Raw genomic sequence first — 24634 nt, 5'->3', positions numbered from 1 at the left:
CTTTACCTTATATCTTTTTCTGAATTAAAAACAACTACCCTATTTACACAAGCAAGAAAAAAATTCCAATACAGACAGACCAGCAATTGAGATATGAGATTCTTTATTTAGAAGTCTAATCGTTGCCATTTCTTCTTCTATTTCCTTTACCAGTTAACCCAACCCCTTTTCCCCATCATTCCAAGTCTCTTTCTGTTCAAGATTTCCTTCTCCTGAATCATCAGCTGTCCATTTTCTGCTCTTGCTCTCCAGTGGGTTTTGACTGCTCTTCTGGTGGGCTAGGTGAGCTTGCTGCAGCAGGAACTGCCTGGCTGTCTGGTGTAGGCTCCTCAGGTGAGAGAGCTGCTTGTTTGGCTGTGGAGGGCTTACTGGAGGATCCCTCATCTGAGCTGCTGCTGGCTGCTGCTTCCTTGCTCTGGAGCTCCTGGGGAGAGACCAAAGAATAACCATCAGTGTACAGAAGCTCCAAGCCCTGCTCAAACCTCAGTGTGGCTGCTCTCAAACTAAAAAGGCAGAGAAACTCAGCTGATCCCCCTTGTACCAGAGGCCAACAGCAAGGAAGCTGTCACGTGGACGTCTGTCTGAACCAGATCCAGTTTAAGTGGCACACACTGCATGTATGATCCTCTTGGCAGGGAATTGCCAGAAATCTAAGGCAGAACCGCAATACTTCCACATAGGTGAAAGTACAAGCAGGCTGATGGCCCCTTGAGAGAGAAGCAAAAAAGAAAAGGGGGTGGTGGTACCTTGGCTGGCCAGGGCCCCTCCAAGCTGGAATCCAACAGGGAACCTTCTCCACCAAAGCTCTCATCTTCCTCCTGCATGCTGATGAAGATGGTGGGAGTCTCTGCTTCAGGTACCTCCTCCTGCAAGTCCACAGATTCCTCGGCAGGAAGTGGGGTTTGTGGGACTGCTGGACGGGGCTGCTGCTGTTGCTGCTGCTGCTTCAGCTTCTGCTCCTCTTCGAGCTGGCGCTTGAGGGCCTTTTCCTGTGCCAAGCGCAGGGCAATCATATCCTGGGACAAACGAGGCAGGAGCGGCTGAGGCTCCATTTCTTCCTAGGATTGGAATGGAACTGTATTAGGCCCTGCGGAAGTGGCTCCTCCTCTTCTTCCTTCTCCACCACCCCTTCAGAGTCTTCCCCTAGTTTGAGGTGTAAGTGCCACAGATTCCCAACAGTGGGTTGTATCCAATGTAAGTCCTACTCAGAGCAGACCCATTGAATCTATTTTGAGTAGGACTCAGCTGGATACAACCCAGTGGCCACTTTCTGTGGTTGATAGAGCTGGACCTCTATTTCCACCTCACCTATAGGAAAGGTAGCACTGCTTCACTCTTGTAAAAATGTTCCAAAACACATGGCAAAGGCACACTATACAAAGCCTGTTAGCATCAAAAGCAGGTCTACAAGATCGAACTAAGCTACCCTGTCTGGGAATATCGTGATCAAATGTAGGCAGACGGTGCAGGTTTGCAAAAAAAGGTTCCTTGCTCTTTTGTTCCCATTTGCAAACTTTGGCTACACATGACCAAAGTTGTTCTTTCTACCCCCTATGCATCCCCCTGTGCTCCTTCCAGTCTCTTCGTTCCATCAAACACTATTTATTTATTGCATTTATATCCCACCTTTTTTGCAAGGAGCTCAAGGTGGTGTACATGGTTCTCCCCCTCCTCATTTAATCCCCACAACAACCCTGCGAGGGTAGGTTAGACTGAGAGGTAGTGACTGGCCCAAGGCTGGCCAGTGAGCTTCATGGTCAAGCAATCCCAGGTAGACTTAGTGTAGGGCTTACTTTCAAGGTGCACACTGTGAGGGTCATAGAATCAGCAATTTGAAGAGGCCTTGTGGGCCATCGAATCCAACCCCTTCTTTGATGAAGGAAACTCAGAGCACCCCCCAAAGACAGTTGTCCAGCCTCTGCATTAAGACCTCCATTGACCCTCTAGGTTAATTATTTCTCACAGTTCTCTCTCCACCCTGCCTGCCCCGTCCTGTTCCAGCACTCACAAAAATGAATTCTCACTATATAAGTCACTGTAACCTGGCAACATCTGCATTTGTTGAGTGCAATGAACCCACTCCATGCTCTAACCTCTTTCTCTCTCCTCAACTCCTTCGTCCTGGGTGGGGCTGTGCCCCGCACCTCCTCCAATGGCTGCAACTCCTTCACTTCAACGTCTTGCTTGTTGCTGGCTTCCAGGATGGCCATGGTGGAATTGGGAATGTGAGCTTGCTGGTGGAGAAAAAGCAGAGGGGACCCCCATACCATCAGATCAATCAGTAATCAAGACAGTACTAACGTGAAGGTCCCCTGCTTGTCAGGCCAGGGGAGGAGACACCAAGGAACAACTGCAAACTTATTTGGGATTCAATTAATCCCAGTTAAAACCACACATACTACCCCCCATATTTGGATCTGCTGCAGCAGTTGCATTTGGAAGTATTCTCTCAAAGAGAGGAGTTACGCTAATCCATTTTAAATTAATATATTACACTGTTGCAGGCAAAGGGTAGAAAGTTTTCCACTGATCTATGGAAGAATTTCACAAACTTGGGGGGAAATCCCACCCAGCTCTCCCCCATTCCTAGCTAGCAAAATGCCTGCCATCCTGAGAAACTGCAATGTAAGTATTGGGTGCAGAGCTGTGCACAGCAGCCCTGCCCATAACGTCCCTGTGTGGTCACCCACTTTACAACCCAATCTTCTGCCACCAAGCAGAAAGGTCTGAAAGAGGTCTTCAGGTGTTTAGAAGCTTCCATGTAGGATTTAACTAAAACAAAAAATTATCGGCCAATATCTTTACTGAATAATGACTATAAAATTTTTACAATGATTTTGGCTGAAAGAATGAAAATAATATTGCAACAATTTATTCAGGAAGATCAAGCGGGGTTTTTACCTAAAAGACAATTACGTGATAACGTCAGGAATGTTTTGAATGTGTTGGAATATCTAGAACAATGAAATGACATACAAGCTGCTTTGATTTTCTTGGATGCTGAGAAAGCATTTGATAATTTGAATTGGAAATTTATGTTTAAGGTTCTAGAGCAAATGGACTTTGGAGATAATTTTATAAAATGGATCAGATCGATTTATACATCACAGAAGGCACAGATAATTGTCAATGGGGATTTAACGGACTCATGTGAAATACAAAAGGGTACAAGACAGGGATGTCCATTGTCCCCCCTTCTATTTATTCTGGTTTTAGAAGTGCTGCTTAGAGACATAAGGCAAGACAAAAGGATTTCGGGAATAAAGATAAAAAAAGAGGAATATAAATTGAGAGCATTTGCTGATGACTTGATAACTGTATTAGAAAATCCCTTGGAAGGAATCAAAGTATTGATGGATAAATTAGAAGAATTTGGACCATTAGCAGGATTTAAGATCAATAATCAAGAAATGAAGATGTTGGTGAAAAATTTATCTTTAAGAGATCAAAAAGAGTTAATGGAGAAGATAGATTTTAAAATAGAAGAAAAGGTGAAATATTTAGGTATCATTATGACAAATAAAAATTCAAAGTTGTTTCATAATAATTATGAAAAACTATGGACAGAGATTAAGAAAGATTTGTTAAGATGGGATAAATTACAGTTGTCATTAATGGGTAGAATATCTGTAATAAAAATGAATGTATTGCCGAGAATGATGTTTCTATTTCAAACAATACCTGTCATATCCTCTGATCTACCTTTCAAACAATGGCAAAAAGATATTTCTAAATTTGTTTGGCAGGGGAAAAAACCAAGAGTTAAATTTAAATTATTACAAGACGCCAAAGAAAGAGGAGGGCTGGGATTACCAAATTTGAGACTTTATTTTGCTGCTTGTTGCTTAGTCTGGATAAAGGAATGGATTCTATTGAGGAATAAAAGATTATTGGATTTGGAGGGTCACAACCTGAAGTGGGGATGGCATGGATATCTATGGTATGATAAAGTAAAAGTTAATGTGGATTTTAATAATCATTTTATAAGACGTCCTTTGTTGAATATATGGAATAAATACAAAACAAGGTTTTTTTTGAAAATACCACTATGTGTTTCAAGTCAAGAAGCATTTTATAGAAGAGAAATGGCTGGAAAAGAGAAATGGTTAACTTACCAAGAACTATTAGAAAATGTGCATGGTGAATATATAATGAAAGAGAGAGAACAACTAATAAAGGAAGGATATAGTTTACAATGGTTTGCCTATTTACAATTGTTAGAAAGATTTAAAATGGACAAGAAAATGTATGGGTTTGAAATAAATAAATCTGATTTTGAAATAGGTTTGTGTACAAATGATGAATGCATAATTGCAAAAATGTATAAATTTTTATTAAAAATGGACATGGAAGAAGAACAAGTAAAAGAGTGTATGGTTAAGTGGGCAAAAAATTTTGGTTATAATATACAAATGGATCAATGGGAAAATATGTGGAAAAAAGGTTTGAAATTTACATTATGCTATAATCTTAAAGAAAATTTTTATAAAATGATGTATCGTTGGTATATGACTCCAGAAAAGTTGTCAAAAATGTATAGTAATGTTTCTAATGTATGTTGGAAATGTAAACAACAAGAAGGATCTTTTTATCATATGTGGTGGTTGTGTAAACAGGCAAAATTATTTTGGGCACAGATAGGTAGGATGATGCAAAAAATCTTAAAGATAAATATTCAGTCAAAACCAGAATTTTTTTTATTGGGTTTTATGGATAAACAAAAGGAAAAGAAATATGGAAGAATAATATTATATATGATCACGGCAGCAAGATTACTATATGCACAAAAGTGGAAAATGGAATCGATACCAACAACGGAAGAATGGCTATTGAAATTAATGGACTTAGTTGAGACGGACAAATTGACATGTCTTATTAGAGAAAAAACGACAGATACATTTCTTGAGGAATGGAAGCCTCTTTTGGACTTTTTGTTGAAAGAAAAAAATGAAATGATGATAATGGGATTTGACGATTAATTAAGACAGACTTTGGAGAAAAGTGAATTTCGTATGTTCTAGGAGACAGGTTTGATATATATTATATACTTATAGCTGATCTGTGACAAATCGGAAGTCAAGTTTTTCTTTTTATTTTATTTTTTTCTGTTGTATTGTTTTTGTTTTTATAAAAATTTGAATAATAAAAATTATTATAAAAAAAAAGAAGCTTCCATGTAGGCACACAGAAGGTCCCAGGTTCAATCCTCAGAACCTCCAGGTAGAGTTGAGACTCCTTGTCTGAAACTCTGGAGAGTTGCTGCCAGTCAGTGTAGACAATACTGCGCTAGATGGACCAAAGGTCTGATTTGCTGTAAGACAGGTTCCTATATTTCCATGTGATCAGGATCCCTGTGATATCAGGATCGCTGACTGCATGGAGGTTTCTAAGCATATTTAACAGAAACCCCGCTCAGTCAGGAATGGAGCAGGTGAGGCCAGCATGCATGCCTCCCTACTCTCTACCTGTGGTGCAATTCTCTATTAAAGCACAATGCCTGAACAAAGTTAGGGTGCTTCTTGGAATATGTGTGAGGACTTTGACGGTGCCATTGTGGCCCTCTGCAGGATTTGGTCAGTGAGGCCCGGGCTACCCAATCCTGGCACAGTGATCAAATTGTGCCCACACCACAATGGTATTCCCAAATGGTAGTGCTTGATTTTTCTCTGCAGGAGTAAATGTCTGCCACTCACTTATAGGAGAAAAAGTAAAGGAGCATATTCAAGGACACCACTGGGGAGGAGGCTAAATACTCTGGAGTCTGGTAGAGTATCAGAGACTGGCCTCTACTCTATAGAGAAAGCCAAAAGGGTGCTGTGGATCCTCTCTCCTGAAAGGAGCGATTCTGTTCATGGGTCCAGTCAGTCATTCCCTCCGACCAGGACATTCCACCCCTGCCTCAATGCTTCATTTTTCTTTTCCTTCGGTTACTCTTACATTCTGTAACTGCAGAGCATGCCCTGTCCTCATTGGTTTTTCACTACCCTTAGATTTGGGGATTTTTGTTGTTGTTTTGTTCTGCAAGCCTGAGGATTCTTTCAAGCATGCTGACACTTCCTTCTTTTTTTCTCCATGGCCCTGCCTTGGCCACAGTCCTAATGTTCACCACCTGAGTTCAGTGTTAGAAGGACTGATTAAACAACAGTTCCGTATTACCTCTTGCAAGAAACCCAGAAGAACATCATGAGAGCCTGGCTGCTGGATCAGGCCAATGGCCAATCTAGTCCAGCATTCTGTTCTACCAGTGGCCACCGAGACGCCTATGTGGGAAGCCCACAACCAGCACCTGAGCGCAACAGCCCTCTTCCCACTTATGATTCCCAGCAACCGGTCTTCAGAGGTGTGCTGTCTCTGACAGTGGAGGGAAAACATGACCATCAAGGCTAGAAGTCCCTGACAGGCTTATTCTCCATGGATTGCTATAATCCTGTTTTAAATCCATCCAATTTGGTGGACATTGTTACTTCCTGTGGGAGCAAATTCCACAGTTTAACTATGCACTGTGTGAAGCAGTCCTCCCTTTCGTCTGTCCTGAATCTTCCAACATTCAGCTTCATCGGAACCCTCTGTTTTAGACTTTAAGGTCTTTCTTAAAATTATCGTTCTGGAATGGTGAGGCACGCATGCAAGAAGTGGTAAAGAACTCAGGGAATTGCTGTGGTATTGGGTTTGCTTTTATCTGTTGGCATTGGTCAGCATACACAGGGCTAACCTTCTCTATAAGGACCAGGTTTAAGGTAGAACTAAGTCTGCTAGGCCCCACCCTTTAGACGAAGGCTGGAGAACCTGTGGCCTTCCAGATGTTCGACTGTACCTCCCATCAACCCCAGTCAGTGTAGCCAATGGATGGAGATGATGGAAATGGTTGTCCAACAGTATCTAGGGGCCCCCAGGCGTTAAGCAGGTGAGTAGGTGGAAGGAAAGGTCTGCTTCTGTGGGGTCTTTGCCATCAGCAGTACCTCTCCAGGGAGGAGCCTCGAACAGACTGTGACCAGGAACCAAAAGACTGCAATAAACTGCTCCCTGTATCCTAATATATTGTCCCTTTTAGTGGGATTTTAACTGTGAACTGAATAAATAAGTTACCTCTCACCGTTCTTTATAACATGACCTTCAAACTGTGAACTGGGAAGTGTGGTTAAGGGGTAACTCTTTCAGACTGAGTGTTAAAAGGCAACCTCCAAGCCAGGCACCACCAAGGATTAGATACCCTGGATCTTGATTCGACTTAAACCATCTCTCCTCCCATTCACTGCAGGACCAGGCCCTCTATAGCTTCAGCTCCGTTTGGGGCAGTACCTGATGTGGGGTGAAGGAGCGGACGTGGGCCAGCAGAGGCTCCCGCAGCTCTGGGCACTTCTCAAAGACGGCGCTGAGCTGCTGAGGAGGTAACTGGAGGATGACTTGGAAGGACTGGGGCTTGGTGCGCTGGCAGCACTTGATGAAGCCCTCCCAGACCTTGGGGTACTTCCACACCTGAGGAGGAAGCCAAAGAGTTAAAAGCAGCAACCAGAGCCTGCTCTGGGTCTTGCCCCTCTGGTGAGAACCCAAGAACGACCTTTCTGCATCGGCCTCAGGTCCATCCAGTCAAGCACCCTATTTCCAACAGTGGCTGCTAGCCGGATGCCTCTGAACAATTCCCAAGCAGGGCATGAAGCCAATGGCCTTCCCCTATTGCTTCCTCCCCAGAAACCAGTATTTAGAGGTATCGTGTGCCTGTCCATGTCTGTTGCATTTAATAGCTACAGATCGTCCTATGCTGCATGAGTCTGTCCAATTCTTTTTTAATCCATGAACACCAGTGGCCCTGACTGCATCTTGTGTCCTGGGCTGTTCCTCCCACCCTCTAAAGATATTTCTGGCTCTATAGAATGGGGAAGAGTCAGCCATGCAATAAGAAACAACCCCCCCCATCCCAAACGGATGTGCCAAAGCTGTTCCCCTAAAGGGTGAAAGCAGTGCTCAGAAGCACTAGCCTCTGTTGTGCCCAAGAGGGGGCCTGCTGGATGACGAGAACCTGACTGCTAGGAAGGAACAAGGCAGGTCAAGGCCTCTTCTGGGCAGCCTTCTCACCTGCTTCAAGATGAGACGGGAGAGGATGTTCATGACAAAGCCACCCAGGCGCGGGTACATCGTCAGCGACTGGATCACGGTCCGCATAAGGAGCATGGGCAACGGGTTCTGTTCCATGAGCTGCTGCATCACTACAGCCAGCACCTCCGAAGTATACACGTTGCGCTCGGCAAAGCACATGTTGGTGGCTGCAAGCAGGGAAATGGAGAAGATCGGCTGCTGCAGAGGCCAAGAGCTGCCGCCACTAGTTAAAGCGGGTGGGGAAGCACCAGAGCCACAAGGAAACCATAGAGGTGAAAAGAGCCCAGTTTCGTTAGGAGGACGCCAACATTCTTGCTTCCAAGTAAAGGTACATAGGATTGGGACATAAAATAAGCTCCAGCACTGGCCCTGGTGCCATCCCCAGAGTACGAATCACAGCCAATTTTGGTGTACGAATTTCCTCCACGGACGCAGCTTGCAGGATGATACCAATGGAAAAACACATGGGGAAATTTAACCCACATGTTTGAGGGTGGTTAGTTTTTGCAACCATGGCAGCCAGAAATATTGAACACACAGAAGAGGAGAGATGCTGGGAGGATTCTAAACAGGCAACCCAATTCTGCCCCCGTGGAGTGCAACTGTGGCCGTAGAGGCTTCAGGGTGTTACAGTCCTCAGAAACCATCTTTAACTGCATCCACAAAGAACTAATCCAAGTGGAGGGCACATTGCAATATAAACAAAGGCAGCCTTACCTTTGATGATGGACTTCATGTCACACTTGGTGGAATCAATGTTGTGGAGGGCAATCAATAATTCCCCAGGATTCAGAGGGGAAACTGCAGAGTTCCCTTCTCCTGTTGGAATTGTAGCGAGAGAGAATGAGCATTGCAGGTGAAGAGATCAGCCATGGACAGAATCAGCCATTAAATTGATCTCTTACGAACTTCTCTCCCCCACCCCCCATCCTTGGAATAGGCGGTCAAAAGCAGCTGAGGAGATCCACCAGAGAAGCTCTAAATCTGCTTGTGGCCTACCATGTTGTGTTCCCAGCAGGCGGTTGAAAACCTCTTTCACAACAATGGGATTCAGCTTGATGAGTTTTGGCAGGGCCTGGATCACCTCTTTCTGGAAACGAAACAAAAATGACTGGCAAAAATGTGCATCGCAATTGACCGCACTCCCAGCGAAGAGCCCTACAGCACCATCAGACATGAGGCACCCTACACAGGGAAGGGGCATACTTGTGGAAGCTGGGGGGACTGAACTACAGGACACGGCATCCTTTATGCAAGTTGCTAGAGCACACACTTGTTTCCCTTGCCCATACTGAAGATGGAGTCCAAGCCTTCCAGCCTTCAACATTCTGACCTGAAAGAGCATGTGCAGAGCTGACATGTGGAGGCAGTATGGTGTAGTGGTTAGAGTGTCAGACTGGGACCTGCTCTGACACAGAATTTGCTGGGTGACCAGTCACTGTCTCTCAGCCTAACCTACCTCACAGGGTTATTGACCTTGGGCCAGTCACTGCCTCTCAGCCTCAGAGGGAGGCAATGGTAAATCACCTCTGAATACCGCTTACCATGAAAACCCTATTCATAGGGTCTCCATAAGTCAGGATTGACTTGAAGGCAGTCTATTTCATTTTCAAAACATGGAGGTCGGGAACTATGTTTATATGCCACCACACTGAGTACCTTGGAGGAAAGGTGGAATATAAATGTGATACGCATATACATATCTCTGGGGTTCTTTTCCCTTCCATTCCATCCTTGTGCCATCTTCCACACTGCTCCTCTCCTCTCTGCCACTCAAACCTACTCCCTCTCATTCATTAAGCCTCTTCTCAACCCCCACTTCTTACAAAGTTTCCCCCTGAATTACTTTTTTATGTCAGTACAAAAGAGAGGAGACTGAACAGTAAACCTTTAGTATCCCTTTTGCACAATCCCTGCTTTCTCCACTTTCCTTCTGTCAAATCTTAAGTTTACCCTGGGTTCACTGCAGTGTGCACATCAACAAGAAAGAAAAGCAATTCAGATTCCTAACACTTTACCATTTGCTGCCCTTCCTTCTTTCCAAATAACCTGGAAAGACACTCTCTTTCCACAGCCTTCTGAAAATGTTAACTGAAAAGGCTCAAGATCAAAATGATAACCACGGAGGGAATGGCGGCAGGGTGACAGATCATAAGCTAGCTGCATACTGGGTCTCAAAGAGTACCTTTTCCAAGCCATTGAGAACAGGGATAAGGAATCGGACGTCCGGGAGCCTCTTGTTATAGAGATCTCGAACTCGCTTCACAAGCTCTGGAGATGGAGGAACTGGGTGAAGAAAATTATGTTAGATCGTGTGACAGAACTGCAGTCATCAGACCTGGACTACTTTTGACAATACAACTCCCCCTGGATAGCCTATATCCTAGTTCTACAGTATTTGTCAGAAGCAGCCATTTGGATGGCATTGCCGTAAGCCGGGATGAGGCCATGGGGTAGAACAGCATCTAAATAATGGAACGCAGAAATGTTGCTTATACCTTTATCTGTGAGGCTGTGCAAGCAGCGGGTCACCAGAGTCTCTGCACCTTTGGGGCAGTTTTTAACCAGCTTGAGCAGCTCCCGAGAATTCATTCCCATTCCACGGATCTGCAGGAGATTGGGAAGGGGACACAAGAGGAGGATTGAGGGATAAAAACAGATTTTGAGAAAAAGAGAGCCACCTCTGAAGTAGGATGCACACTAAAGACCCCTCAAGCCCACTCACCGGCTGCTCAATAACTCTGAGGATGGTTCGCTTGATGTCAGCGATGGCCTCTGTGTACACAGATGCCAGCTCATGGATCAATTTATGGTTCTGGGGAAGGAGGGCCAAGTAGAGGTAGAGGCACTGCTTGATGGTCTCCTCTGTCCAGGGAGCAGCCACTTCTGCAAGGCAAAAGAGGTTGGGAAAGGAGGAGACCAGGGGTGCAGCATCCAGGAAACATCTCTGCAATTTTATGCTGTGTTCCACGACGGATTATGATGGGGAGCAAACAAAAAACACCCAATCGAAAGGCACCAAAGAGTGTGTGAGGTGCTGAATACCACAGAGATTAGCCTTTGCCATTCACTGAAACTATGGAAAGAGAGACGTGAAATAGGAAGAATCTCATCCCAAGTTCATGTTAGATGAGGGGGGAAAACTATGGGCCTAAATAAGGGCCTGTTTCACACAGTGATGCCGTTCCTACACAGGGAAAAGTGCCCACCATCACTTGCCACGTGTGACGCGTGCATTGTTTTGTCACATGGTGAAGGCTCCGCATAGGAAGAAATTTCACATGTGAGGCTTTCTGACTAAGTAGGTGATGGGGCTACTTCTATTTCAATGTGCTCCTGTGACTATTTTTGGCCAAGCCATGCGCCCACAGCCACAGCTTAATCTAGCCCAGCCGAGTTACCTGTATCTTTGTCGGCGCCAAAAAGGACGGAGGGAGGATTGGGGTGGACCAGAAGCTGTAAATAATTCAGTGCAAACTTCTCCACATATTCCCGCAGCTGGTCCTTCTCATACATCCGCTTGATGAACAAGAGCGCTTGCTGGCGAACCTGGGATTGAGGAGGCAGGCGCAGCACAAAGTGGGTCAGGAAGTTTCACAAATCAACTCCATTGTTTCTTTTTTAAAAAAAAAATGTTCTTGGGTTCCCTCTCTCCCTGTGGACAAGTTCCATTTGAGAAATGTTGACACTGGAGCACAAAGGCAATAACTTTAAAAGGTTTGGAGATAAAACAGCTCAGAAACAATAGAAAACCAAAACAGAGATCAACATTTTGAGCTTCACAATTCTTCATAGGAACCACAGTCCATTTTTAAGGGACTGGGACTACCAAGGCTCTCAATCACCTTGATCAACTAGGGATACAGCCTTTTCTAAGGGCATAATGTCCGAAAAGTGTTCAAAGTATCACAAAGTCCGCTATCTGTTGCCCAGCACTGGTCAGTTTGTTTATTTTATTAAAATTCTTTATTCACTCTCCAGCCACAGCTTTCAGAGCAACTTTTGCAAGACAAACATAAAAACACAATAAGATCCATTAAACAAATCATAGCAAGCAGTTAAAAATTCCAGCATAAAACTGATAATGAAATTTAAAAGGCCTGTTTCACTTAGGTCCTGCTTTTGGGTTTCCCAGAGGCAGATGGTTGGCCACTGCAAGAACAGGATGCTGAACTAGATGGACCTCTGGCGTGATCTAGCAGGGCTCTTCTTATGGAAATAAAACGTTTTTCACCAGGCACCAAAGTGATAATAATGATTGCACCAGATAACCTCTCTACGAGGTTCTAGAAACAAGGTGCCAACTGAAAAGGCCCTCCCTCCAGTCACCACCCACCTGACTTTGGATGGTAGAAGGGAACAAAGAAAGGCCTCTCAAGGGGATCTTAGTAACTAGATAACTTCATGTAAGAGCAGGTGATCCTTTAGGCACCCTGGTCAGTTAAGAGTGGTTTGCAGTTTACCCAACAGTTTCAAGCTGCGCCAAAGTATCTACACTCTGGAACACAAAATAGGCTGGTTCAGGACTCATGACTCACCTTGTCCTTCTCATGGGAGCTGAGGTCCAAAAGAACATGCAGATACTGGAACTGCCTAGATGGGCGCTTGAAGATCAGGTCCCGAAGAGTTGACATGCCCAGGTACGTCCGGCTCTGCAAGAGTCACAAAAGGAGCTCTGAACATGGGCAGTGTGCGTTTCAGACAGAAAAAAATCTGCAAGGAGCTGTCTGCTTGGGGAAAAGTCACAATTTAAAATTTTAACCTGCAGTAGGTAGGAGAGAGAGAGAGAGAGGGAGAGAGGGAGAGAGAGAGAGGGAGAGAGAGGGAGAGAGAGGGAGAGAGAGGGAGAGAGAGGGAGAGAGAGGGAGAGAGAGGGAGAGAGAGGGAGGGAGGGAGAGAGGGAGAGAGGGAGAGAGGGAGAGAGGGAGAGAGGGAGAGAGGGAGAGAGGGAGAGAGGGAGAGAGGGAGAGAGGGAGGGAGAGAGAGAGGGAGAGAGGGAGAGAGGGAGAGAGGGAGAGAGGGAGAGACTCACGCCATGTTTCCAACAGGCCATAAATATCTACTTGCCTAACTCCAGACAACTAAGTAGGGATGCTTTTGCAAAATGGGAGAAAGTTGGAAGGAGACAAGGTCAGAACAGCAAATCCCCCACATACACAATAGCAGTGTCTTTTCCGGGTGGATATTAGGGGGGTCCCAGAAGCATTAATTATGCTTCTTATAGTTTGGGAATTACTGATAGGAGGGTCTTTTATAATTGCCCTAAAATGTGTCAAGTCTGCTGTTCTGGCCAGCTCCAGGGTTGCAGCAGGTTTTCCTTCCTTGCAATCTCCTGAGGCTACAGAGGGTGCTTTAAGATGAACCCCAGCATACCTCATCTTCACAGTACTTCCGGATCACTTCCAGGGCACTCTCAGTGATCAGCGGGGCCTCAAGTACCACCTTGGTGAAGATCCTGTGCAGGGAAAAATAGAAACAGGCTTGATCACAACTAAGACCTTAGAGGAAAAAAACAGAAAGAAATAAAAGTATATAATGTTTATCATTTTGTAGTTTACTCTTCTGCGTTCGAGATGCCTGGCAACCACCCACACACACACACACACCTCCACACACACCCTACCTCTCTCGACCAACTACCTACCCATCTTTTTGGTCAGGCTTCTCTTGCAGACCAGAGAGCAGTCCGATGAGGCACTCATCATAGTTGTCAAGTGAGCCAGAGGGGTACTGGCTAAGGTAGGCATTGTACTCCTGGTACAGCCAGGCAAAGGCCAAGTCCAGGCGGTTGCGGATATCGTCCAGGATGAAGGTCAGCACCTCGCTCTTCAGAGGGACCTCAAACTGGGTCACCAGAGATGAGAGGATCTTCACCCGGGCCTGTAGGAAGAAAGCCAAGAGTGAGGTGAACATACCAAACTAAATCGGGCACCTACCATGACAAGACTGCAAACACACTTACATGGGCTGCCCCGCTGCAGGCCACAGCTTTCTCAGAGCGCAGGATCCGCTTCACAGCTGCCAGCTTCAGCTTGTCCATGTGCACGTCCGTTAGAGGCTTGATCACATCACTCAGGCGGAAAATTTTCTTGCGGCCACTGGCACCAGCCAACCTGAAAAGAGGCAGGAAGACAAAAGCAAAAACCATCAGCCTCTGAAGGCTGAACAGAGAAGGAACGCAAGTGAACAGGACACTTATACAGCGTGCTTGTGGCTGCCAAGTCCTGGTGCTTGATGTACTATGTCCTCTTTGCAGGGATCTGGGGAAACTCTTTCCAAATATGCAGTGAAATTGGAACTATAAGAACACAGCTCATGAAATCTGGAGAACCTCCAGCTGCTGGAAACAAAAGCTGCAAGGTGACCTCTGGAAGGGATTCATGAAGTCAAAAGAGACTCCCCCAAGGATGAGTAGTGGCTCCAAGCAGTTGCCCTTTGCCCTTAATCCAGCCCAGGAAAGCAGCAGGTGGCCAGTGGCAGCCACAGCCTTGGGAGGCTGTACTGACTTTTTATTTAGCACCATCCACATATATGGTATGTTTAAAAAAGAACAGAGCCCTGGTCCCTGTCCCAAGGGGCTTACAATCTAAAAAAGAGGCACAAACAAGACAGAAGATGAAGGGAAAGGAAATAGAGGCAGGAGCAAACAGGGGAAGACATAATTCCAACTTTTTCTAAAAATAAGCATTGTTCTTCACACCTGACAAATCTCCAGTTTTCATAGATATATCTATGACCTTAGGTGAGCTCAGAACATTGGGCTGTATCCAACTAAATTTTACTAACAGTAGTAAAATTTATTGGACCTAACTTAGTCATGGCCATTTATTTCAATAGGTCTACTCTGAGTAGGACTAGAACTAGCTACAGCCCATTGTGTCCATGTTGCGGCCTTGATTTGTCTCCTGGACTCCTATTACCCTGGTATCATTCCTTGAGTGAACCCATTTCCATCTCTTTCATATACACCCTCCCCCTTAAGGGACACATGGCCTTTGCTGTCTCTCACCTGGGCTGGGTGGAAGGGATGATTGGTTCTGGGCGTCGCTTGGCCTGTGGCACCCCTGGCTCCACGACACTGGGTGAGGTGGAGCCTTGAGCTCCCACCACGGAAATGGCCTGGCCTGGGTTGAGTGCAGACAAACGCCGCTTGATCAGCACACTTTCGGGTTTGGCTATTTTCTCCTCTTTTAGTGACTCCTTCACTTGTTTGATTTGCTCTACACCTGAAAGAGAGAGAGAGAGAGAGAGAGAGAGAGAGAGAGTTATAACCTGGCAAAGCACGCATTCTCCTGTGCCCCAAATTCACCCCTTTTTGAACTGCTCTTCTGGCTTCAGGGTGGAGAATTTCTACAAGTATGGACAGTTCCCACCCCACTTACAAGAAAAATATTCAGCAGAAACAGAAATGACTACAAATGTTTACTGGATTATCAGTATGTGCTTCAGTTTTATTGTTGGGTTTGGTAATAACGTATAGTATAAGGAATTAACATGCCATACCGTTACGATACAACAACGAGTACTTGAGGAATAAAATCAGGGATTGGGAACCTTAGGTCCAGGGGCCAGAAGTGGCCTTCCAGGCCTCTTCATCTGGCCCTCAGGCCTCTTCCAAAGCCATGCCCCTCATTGGCCCTGCTTCAAGCCCTCTTTGAGCGTTTTTGCCTGGCCGGAACGTGGGCTTGAGCTGGGATGATGCCTCTCGCTTGCATGGTGTGTAGAAAACTCTGGCTTTTGTGTGACTGGTGTAAAGCCTACTGTACAAAGTAAGAGTCATGCCCATAGCTCCATCCACCACTGCCCCTGAAATCTGCCCACACCGGAATGCAGCCCTTGGAATGAAAAAGGTTCCTCATCACTGAACTAAATCCACTCAGTTGTGCTTTTGGAACAGTTTATAAAATCACTCTTTCACACACCCTAATTAATTTTTCTTTACAGGCCCATGAGAAACCAAGAACCAAACCTAACCTTGCAAACACGCACACCATACGTTGCTCACAAACACCCAGAGATTGGAGCCACAACACCTGCTGTTGAAGTACATAGGAACTCTCCTTTGGGGACTTACCTGGTCCCAGCCCGGCTGATGTCATCTGGGTGGCCATGAGCCGGGCAAGGTGCTTGATCTGCACCTCAGTGCCAGCTGATTCCACTGGGGTATAGGTCGCTTGAAAGGAAGCAGGCATGTTCTCAGGCAGGTATACCATGCTGATGAGCACCTGGGGGCAGAAAGACATTGAGCAAAAGACGGTGAGAGGGCCCAGAACGTCACAGCCAAGCAGGAAAACAGACAAACCTTACTAAAAAGGGCAAAACTTGCCCCACATCTCCACTCACCCAACTTCCACAAGCAAAGGATAAGGAGCGTCAGGCTAACTTCAGCCAAGGGGCGCACACTTATCCTGCTTCTAGGATGTGCATCCTGTGACCAAGCTGAAGGTCCTCCTCTTGCCCCCTCGTCCACCAGAAATGCCCAAAGTCTAAGACCTTCTCAGCAAAAAGATTTTCCCTCCCAACACAGAAGAGGATTCAAGCACGACCAAGGAAAGAGCTTTTTTCGCCAGCTAAACCTTGGCACACGCACCAGGTTGGCCACGTTATCTGGAGTCAAAAGGGGCTGCAGAAACTCAGCCGTTATGTCGGTGTCTGACTGTGTGCTGACTTGAATGGAGGACTTGGGGGCTGGCACTGCCACCTGCTCCAGGTCTTTGTCCTCATCATCCTCCCCAAGAGATGGCTCTGCAGCCAGGAAAGAGAGATGGAGAGAGAGATGCAGTGGGACAGGTGCTACACGGCTGCAGCATTTGGAAATGACTCCGTCCCTCCAACAGACCATTCCTGCCCCTCCTTTGCCAACTCACCAATCTTCATTTTCTTCAAGGCAGGATCGCCCTCGTCCCGCGGGCGCTTGCGGAGTTCCTTCAGGTTGGGCATGTTGCGGGCAATTTCGGCCTGCTGAGTGCCGAGGTCCATCAGCAGGGTGGTGATCTGGGCCTGGAATTCTACGGATGCTGGGTGCTTCAGGACACTCAGCAGGTGGAGTTTGAGGTTCTTCCGCACGCTGCTCACCTGGGACTTGGCCAGTGTCGGAGGGAGGTTAGCTGTCAGGAGGAGGACACAGGAAATAAGTCAACAGAGACATTATTATTGCTATTACTACTACTAAATTCACCTGCCCTTCACTAGTAGGTGTCAAAAGCCAGTGTGAAGAGATGTGTCTTCGGCATGCAATGGAAGCTGTCTAATGAAAGTGCCAGATGCACCTCTGTGGGGCGGACATTCCGTAACTTAAGAGCCACCACAGAGAATGCCACCTCCCCATAGCTTCTGAGAGCAGTGGAATTAGAAAGAGGGCCTCCTCTGCAAATCTCAGCAATACCCGAGAGGGTCTGTAATAATAATAATAATAATAATAATTTAATTTATGTGTCGCCTATCTGGCCAACGGCCACTCTAGGCGACGTACAAATCAGTTGCAGTAAATGCAGCACAATAAAATACACATAAAATACAATATAACAAGGAAACTATAAATAGGAATGATAACAGTTCAGAGTAATAGGCAGTTAGTCCTGAAAATTAACCCTCCCCGGAAGTCCCAAAGGCCTGTCTGAAAAGCCAGGTCTTCAAGGCTTTGCGGAATACATTCAGGGAAAGGAAGCAGCAGCAGAGATGAGCCCAGATTCCTTCCAAGGAGAAGCACTCTATTAGAGGAAACGAAAGCAGAAGCACTGACAGTCTAGCCCTCTCCTCATTTCCACCTGGCCCTCTGCAACATCCCTATGGCACCTTTCAGTTTGGCCCTGCTAAATGATGAACAGCACAACCCTGTTAACAGATACTTAGAAGTAAGCTGTGAGGTCAGGGGACCTTCTCCAGCTAAGGGAGCATAGGTTTGCAGCCTAAACTGATTAAGCAGTGAAGCTCCTATTAAAGGCAGTCTGAACGATCAAACACTCTGGAACTGTTTGTTCATGCAAACATTGCTACAGTGCCCCTGGACCAAATACTGAGGGGGGGGAAGGGGGGGACAGGAATACCTCAAGGCCATACGGAGACATCTCATTTTTAAAGGATTGTCCTAATTACGAAAATGGATCACAGCCACTTTAGCTCAGATCACTCTTAATAGATACCCAAGTCCCGTATGCTATGAACTTGGGAGGCTTACCATGCAGCGTCTCGTAGGCCTGGATCACCTCCGACATGAACATGGGCCGCTGGCGGGCGATGGAGGCCAAGGAGCCCAGCGCTGCAGTCAGGTTGATACTAGAGATGGCCGGGTGCACCATGAACTTCAGCAGCTGATCTAGCGCTGCCTTTCCTTCTTCCCACAGAACGTCTGAGAGGACAGTCGGGTGAAAAGCAGGTGAGGGGAGGGGTTGATAGAGACATCAAGTTATTTTGGAGTCACCACCTTTGCCGGGCTGCATCCGCAGCAGATGATCCAGATGAGAGGGGAGGGGGCAAAGGGCAGACAGTCCCAAGCAAGAGGTTAGGCTTGGTCTCTCCCCAAGATGTCCAGTGACCCTCCTGCTCTGCATAAGTACATAAGAAGAGCCTGCTGGATCAGGCCAATGGCCCATCTAGTCCAGCATCCTGTTCTCACAGTGGCCAACCAGGTGCCTGGGGGAAGCCCGCAAGCAGGACCTGAGTGCAAGAACACTCTCCCCTCCTGAGGCTTCCAGCAACTGGTTTTCAGAAGCATGCTGCCTCTGACTAGGGTGGCAGAGCACAGCCATCACGGCTAGTAGCCATTGATAGCCCTGTCCTCCATGAATTTGTCTAATCTTCTTTTAAAGCCATCCAAGCTGGTGGCCATTACTGCGTCTTGTGGGAGCAAATTCCATAGTTTAACTATGCGCTGAGTAAAGAAGTACTTCCTTTTGTCTGCACTGATCCCTAACAGTTAATCCAACCCCAATTCTAGGTCAGTAGCAGAGCTTGGAAAAGTTACTTTTTTGAGCTACAACTCCCATCAGCCCCAGGCAGCATGGCCACTGAGGAGCCCTGCCGTTGCTCATCCCCCCCCCTCTTACTGTATTTGATGCAGGGGTGGTCCTCGGGGACACGGTCAAGGCTAATGTCATTCTCATGACGCTTGGGCACCTCCGAGTCGGGCATGCGGGGCGAGAGGGTGATGATCAGCCCCTCCACAAACTTGATGGCATGGGTGCGGATCCCATCATTGTCAGAATCCAGCAGCTGGATGATTTCGCTGGCCATGGCCGACACCATCTCCCAGCAGGCCTCTTGCATGTCATTGATCACTCTGGATTTCACCATCCACTGTTGGCGGGAAGGCATGGGAGGCGGGTTCATTAGTAGCCTCAAGTCTGAGAGGCAGGTAGAAACAGAGGCACAGCCCAGGCAGATTGGGAACATTTGAAGGGCTCAGAAAAAGCAGCTCTAAAGCCACCATCCCACCCTGCCTTTGTGTGTTCTTTTACCCACACTCACATTTGTGTTAGCAGAGAGTTTTGTTTTCTAGAACCAAATTCAGTAGCCTGAGAATCTCAGCTTTATATATAATTTTTTAAAAAGTTTCCTTTGGGCTGCAGAAATAAGTCTAGTGCAATAATAAGTTCTTGGTGCAAGTCTGAAAGCCAACAATTGGGGAGAAGAGTTCAGCGATTTGTGCAGCCCTAATCAGGGGTCATCTGATATGTAAACAAAGTTGCCAGAGCCAGCTGGGGCACAGCAAGAGGGAGAAATGTGATGGTGTCTTGGTTACGGCAGCCAGAGAGAGATGAGAGAGAGATAGAAGGAGGAAATCGTGGTTACAGTGGGTAGCCTTGAGCAAATGACTCCTCCACCTAAATAACTGCTGCAATAATTGTCACCCAAACCTGCATGTACTAAAAAATGTAACAGAACTTATTAACCATGGTTCCATTTGGAAGAGCAAATGGGGAGATGTGAACAGGGAGAAAAAAATTAAAAGTAAGCGCATCTGCACGATTTTGTGTGCAGTGCCGGAGGACCAGTACCAAGCTTCTGAAGTGTACTGGCATGCTTATGCTTTCTTGGAAGTTATACTGTCTCTTCTGGAAGACTTTGTTATGCATCAGCCCAGATGCGAAGGGCCTAGCTGCAGTTACTTAGCAAGGAAGGAAGCATACTCTGTACATGCTCAAAGGCGCTACTTTTATTTTGCATACTTTAGAGCTGAGACACAGCATCATAATCAGGGAACCCGTTCAAATGAGGTCCTTGGAAGGAGCGCTTTGTACAGCCTGAGTGGTCTGTGAGTGACAGCCCTCGGGATCACTGCCCTGGTTAATTATGGTGGCCGCAGGAATCATTTCCTTCCCCCGCACAGGCGTGATGCCAGAGGAGCAGCTCACCTGCAGCGCCACCTTGTAGAGCTGAGTCATGGCAAGGATGGCCTTCTTTACCACGTTGACATTCTCATCCCTCAGCAGCATGTTTAGGTTAGCAATGAGCTTGAGCAGCAGCTCAGTGTCCCGTTTGCTAGAGGTGAGAGGCAGCAGATTCAGATCAAGGGAAAGGAACGAAATGGCCCCAAACTCCCCCAGCAGGGAGCACTCGGGGGCCAGCCCAAACACCATTATCCCCAGGGCCCAGAAAAGGGAAGAGGCCAATAGCTAGGATGGCAAAGCTACATCTGCCGTACCAGGCTTCCTCTATGAACCCGATGACGAACTTCCGCACCTCTACAGATTTGTCTGCCTGGAAGGCAATGATCTCCTGCAATGCAAAAGTAAAGAGAAAGTCAGAGCCGGCCTCTCTTGGGCCTCAGGCCTGCCAACAACAGGCAGACAAGCCCCATTTGCCTCTGAGCCGGGCCAGGCCAGAACACAATGAACAGAACAGGGCAAGACCGGAGGCTGTTCCAAGCCCTTACGGGCATGAACAACCACAGGGCACAGACGGTGGGGAAAAGGTTATTTCTAGCACAGGCCCTACACATCTTCGCCAAGCAATACTCACATCCAGGAAATTATCCAGCAATGTGGGATCCTTGTTTATAATCAATTCCTGGACCTGAGAAAGAAAGGGAGGAGGGGGGGAAGGACAGATAACATTGCCAAGTAGGAAAGGAAAAAGAGAAGAACATTTGTGGTGTTATCATCAGGCAATCTGACAACTCCCTACATGCCAGCCATCAAGTCTCGCCAACAAGACCCGCAGCTTCCTCTTCCCAACGATCATCTTGGGTACCAGGTCATGGGAGAGAGATGTTTACATGATCCAGAGTCCCTAACTACTTAGAGGCAGATTAATTCATCAGACCCCAAATTGAGAAACACTCCCATGTCCTCACACACATGAACCCTATTCCAAAGCAGTTTAAAGTGCCTTCACTATCCAGTTGCATATAAAGACATATACAGACTGCAGGATGACTTCATTTTAAGCCCGCCTTGTGCACAACAGCATCATTTTTACAAGACTGATTTTATTGGAAAGAAAAATCAGCTGCGGGGCTCCTGCTTTTAAGAGACGGTTTTGGGGGAGGAGGAGCAAACTCACTCGGCTAGGGGCCACCACTGGTAGATGAAATTGCCATGATCGGGGAGAAAGCTATTTTATTTGTTTCACCCTACAAAACACCTGTCAGGACTATTTTCTGAGAATCACTCCTACTTGGAGGTCCCAGGCCAAGCTGGGGCATGCTCTTCATCTGGTTCTGTAACTAGTGGAAGCATAATTCAGCCCCCTTTCTGATTTCCAATCCTTTAAGGAGAGCTGCTTTTCTCAACAAAGATCTTTGAAAGAAAAATGAAAAGATTCTTAGGAGTCTGCAAACGCAGCAAGCTTATATCTGGAGTACTGAAGCCATCCAAATGCAAAGATATAAAAGGAGCTGCTTTTTGGGAAACCAGGTTAAGAGACCATCCAGCACAGTTCCAACATTTCTGACCGGCGGACTAGAGGTGGACCTCATACAGCCCAACTGCACACAGCCCTGCCTGATCATTTAACCAGAAAGCGTTCAGGGTTCAAACCTAAGATCTTATGAATGTCAAGGCAACAATGTCACTCACCTGCTTGAGAATTGTGATTTTAGAATCGTTGCTGATTAAAGCAGCCTGATTTAATAAATCCACAACCTAGGTTAGTTTTTAAAAAAAGGAAAGAAGAAAACAATTTTAGATACAAGAGAAGCATTTTCTGAAACATTTATCACAATCTATGTGCAAACAAACATACATAGAAATTCCTGGCATTGACCCACCATAAAGGGGGGGGGGAGAGAGGTATTAAAAGCTGTAAATAGAAACTGAGAATGGCCCAGCTTTCTATTTTTAAAAATAGGACAATGTTTTGTATTGTTGTAAAGATCTGGATTCTTCTGCACAACTAAGATCTCTTTCGGAGGCCCTGTTGAGGTGCCAGCTAGTAAAAGCTATTTAGCTGGTGCGCACAAGAAACAGGGCCTCTTCTGTGGTAACCCCCCAATTTATGGAACTCAATTTTGATGGAAGTCAGACATGTACTGTTATTGACCTCTTTGAAACAAGCTCTAAAGGCATTTTTTTTTAGAATGGCCTTTGGATATTAACATGTAAGGTCAGCGGTTGAGTTGGAATGAGTGGGCCATGTGTAGCATGCTGGTTTTAGCCCATTTCACAGAGCATTTCAAACCTCAGCTGGGCAGCACTGGGGCATGACAAACTGCTGCACCTACAGCCCCACTGATCACACTGGCTGGGACAAGAAGGTGGGAGTGCAGGCAAAAGACTGCACAAGCACGAGCTGCCATAGTCATCGGGCCCCAAACCATCAAGTGATGGCAGTGGGGCTAGGTTTGGATCCAGCAGATCTTAGGCTTGCTCAGCTCCTCCCTCACAATGACCTGTTTTGGGGCTTTCCACAGGCTACTGTCGGTGGCAAGGCTGCCAGGGATACTCTGGCCTGCCCTACACTTTCAGGGGGTGGAATGGGGACTTTCACAACAGTGGAGTGACACTAGCACCACTCAGCAGGCAGGGGCCAATGGAGTTGTTCTAGGCTGGAGAGGGGATCCCATTCACTGCTCACAGCGTGGCAATTCAGGGGTATGGATTGTGTCCTTGGTCTTTTTGTTTGCCTAACTGTAACCAGATTCAACAGTTTAATTGTTGCAGTTTTGATTATTGATGTATTTTAGCAATTGTTAACTGCTTTGAAACACAGTTGTTTTGAAACACAGCATATAAGCCTTTTAAATAAATAATAAACTAGGGCATTAGTCTTCCCTCAGCAGAAATGGGAAAGACAAACTCATAAAGCACGCCTTTATCAGAAAAACATATGAATATAGGATAGACCCCGGAGGGTGAGGAGAGGGAAAGGTGTCCTGGTTCACTGCTTTCTGCCTTTCCAGATGCCACACACGGAGGGCCCTCCACACCTCTGGTTCCAAGGCTTGAAAACTGTCAACAGTGTTTTGACCCACATGTAGACCCCGATCCTCAGCTCAGTTTCATTTAAAAAAAGTCATTTCATCACAAAACTCCACACCTCGGCAATCTTACCCTCTCTGAGGTAGTCATGGTGTCTATTCCAGTCGTCTCCTCCCCAGCAAAGAACTGGGACGCGATGCTCATGCGCGAAAGGCCTGAGTCTCCCATGCTGCTTATGTTTGCCATGGCTGCCCACACTCAATCCGTTGGGTGTGCAATCGCTAGCCAGAGTGAGGCCTAAAAAGGAAGCATACAGGGTGAGATTAGAGCAAGCAGTCTTCACCTCGGGGTGGTGATGGGGGAATCTTTTCAAGCCTTAAATGGCAAGGTTATGCAAAAAAAACTCGGTTGTTCAGGCCTGTTAGTGCAAACACCGGTACAAGTATTTCCCCAATCGTGTTATTATGGAAAATCCTAGTTCTGCCCCATTCAGCACCCCCACGAGCTGTTGCTCTTTCACCCCTCAGCCCACCCCCATCCCCGGCTGACTACCCCTTCCGTCGCCATGACAACCACTAGCACCCCCCCCCACAAGCCTGCCTCTTCTTTTTTTTACAATCATATCAACCTCCTCTTACCGACAGAGCCACACCAAGCGGAATCCCTTTATCTCAGGAAAAGGAATCGGACTACTTTCTTTACTTTTCTTTCTTTTAACCGGGTCTCTTCAAAGCCACCATATTTGCAAACCCAACTTCCTCCTCTTTTTAATTATCACCTACCACGCATGCGCACGGAGCAAAGCCTCACGGGCAATGTAGTTTTCTTTATTCAAAAGGCGATTTTTCTCTCTCTTTCTCTCTCCACCCCCTTTTCTTACCACTTAATAGCAGAAGGTGGGTGTGAACACACTGAACTCGCGGTAGGCAGCCCTGGGGCGGGCACAGCCCGTTTTCAACCTATCAAGGACAGGCGCTGCTTGCAAGGATTTATGGGCAATGTAGTTTTTCCTCGAGGCGCTTTTTTTAACGTTTGCCTACGTGTAAGCGCTGGAAGTTACATAAACTTCGGGATCCGCCGCCAAGAATGCTGGGAAGTGGCGTCCCACAGGTTCAGACTCGTTTCTCTCACTCGACCTGCAGTGCTTATGTGGGAGTAAACCATATTTGGGGATTTTTGGC

General features: G+C 46.5%; 1 protein-coding gene across 2 annotated transcripts; it reads right to left on the bottom strand.

Annotated features, from left to right (window-relative positions):
* Window positions 1-86: 86 nt before the first annotated feature.
* SYMPK (symplekin scaffold protein) lies at window positions 87-24341 on the bottom strand. Of its 2 annotated transcripts, none has more exons than XM_061597049.1 (27): window positions 24236-24341; window positions 23586-23750; window positions 22113-22178; window positions 21055-21108; window positions 20738-20811; window positions 20448-20574; window positions 19140-19389; window positions 18272-18442; window positions 16962-17201; window positions 16685-16839; window positions 16169-16319; window positions 15104-15320; window positions 14057-14207; window positions 13739-13974; window positions 13468-13549; window positions 12633-12746; window positions 11496-11643; window positions 10820-10980; window positions 10593-10701; window positions 10280-10380; window positions 9094-9184; window positions 8812-8913; window positions 8074-8261; window positions 7300-7476; window positions 2094-2234; window positions 747-1058; window positions 87-424 (listed from the first exon to the last, which is right to left on the bottom strand). In XM_061597049.1, exons 2-27 carry the CDS (start codon window positions 23697-23699, stop codon window positions 221-223), a joined length of 3936 nt encoding a protein of 1311 aa, XP_061453033.1. In that variant the 5' UTR covers window positions 23700-23750; window positions 24236-24341; the 3' UTR covers window positions 87-220. The 2 variants fall into 2 exon arrangements, with proteins under 2 accessions (XP_061453033.1, XP_061453032.1); XM_061597048.1 differs by lacking the exon at window positions 24236-24341 and adding an exon at window positions 24092-24229.
* Between the last annotated feature and the right edge of the window lie 293 nt (window positions 24342-24634).

Source organism: Rhineura floridana, chromosome 15 (genome assembly GCF_030035675.1).
Source record: "Rhineura floridana isolate rRhiFlo1 chromosome 15, rRhiFlo1.hap2, whole genome shotgun sequence".
Lineage (NCBI taxonomy): Eukaryota > Metazoa > Chordata > Lepidosauria > Squamata > Rhineuridae > Rhineura > Rhineura floridana.
Note: the sequence above shows the minus strand (reverse complement) of the source record. Positions and strands in the feature narration are given on the sequence as shown.

Excerpts from the sequence above, each read along its gene's own strand:
- SYMPK (XM_061597049.1), bottom strand. The coding sequence starts at position 23,699 with ATGGCAAACATAAGCAGCATGGGAGACTCAGGCCTTTCGCGCATGAGC. Across the intron at positions 16,320-16,684 it reads CAGATAACGTGGCCAACCTG|GTGCTCATCAGCATGGTATA; the intron begins GTGCGTGTGCCA and ends TTCTGCCCCCAG. Across the intron at positions 7,477-8,073 it reads CCCGTCTCATCTTGAAGCAG|GTGTGGAAGTACCCCAAGGT; the intron begins GTGAGAAGGCTG and ends CTTCCTCCTCAG.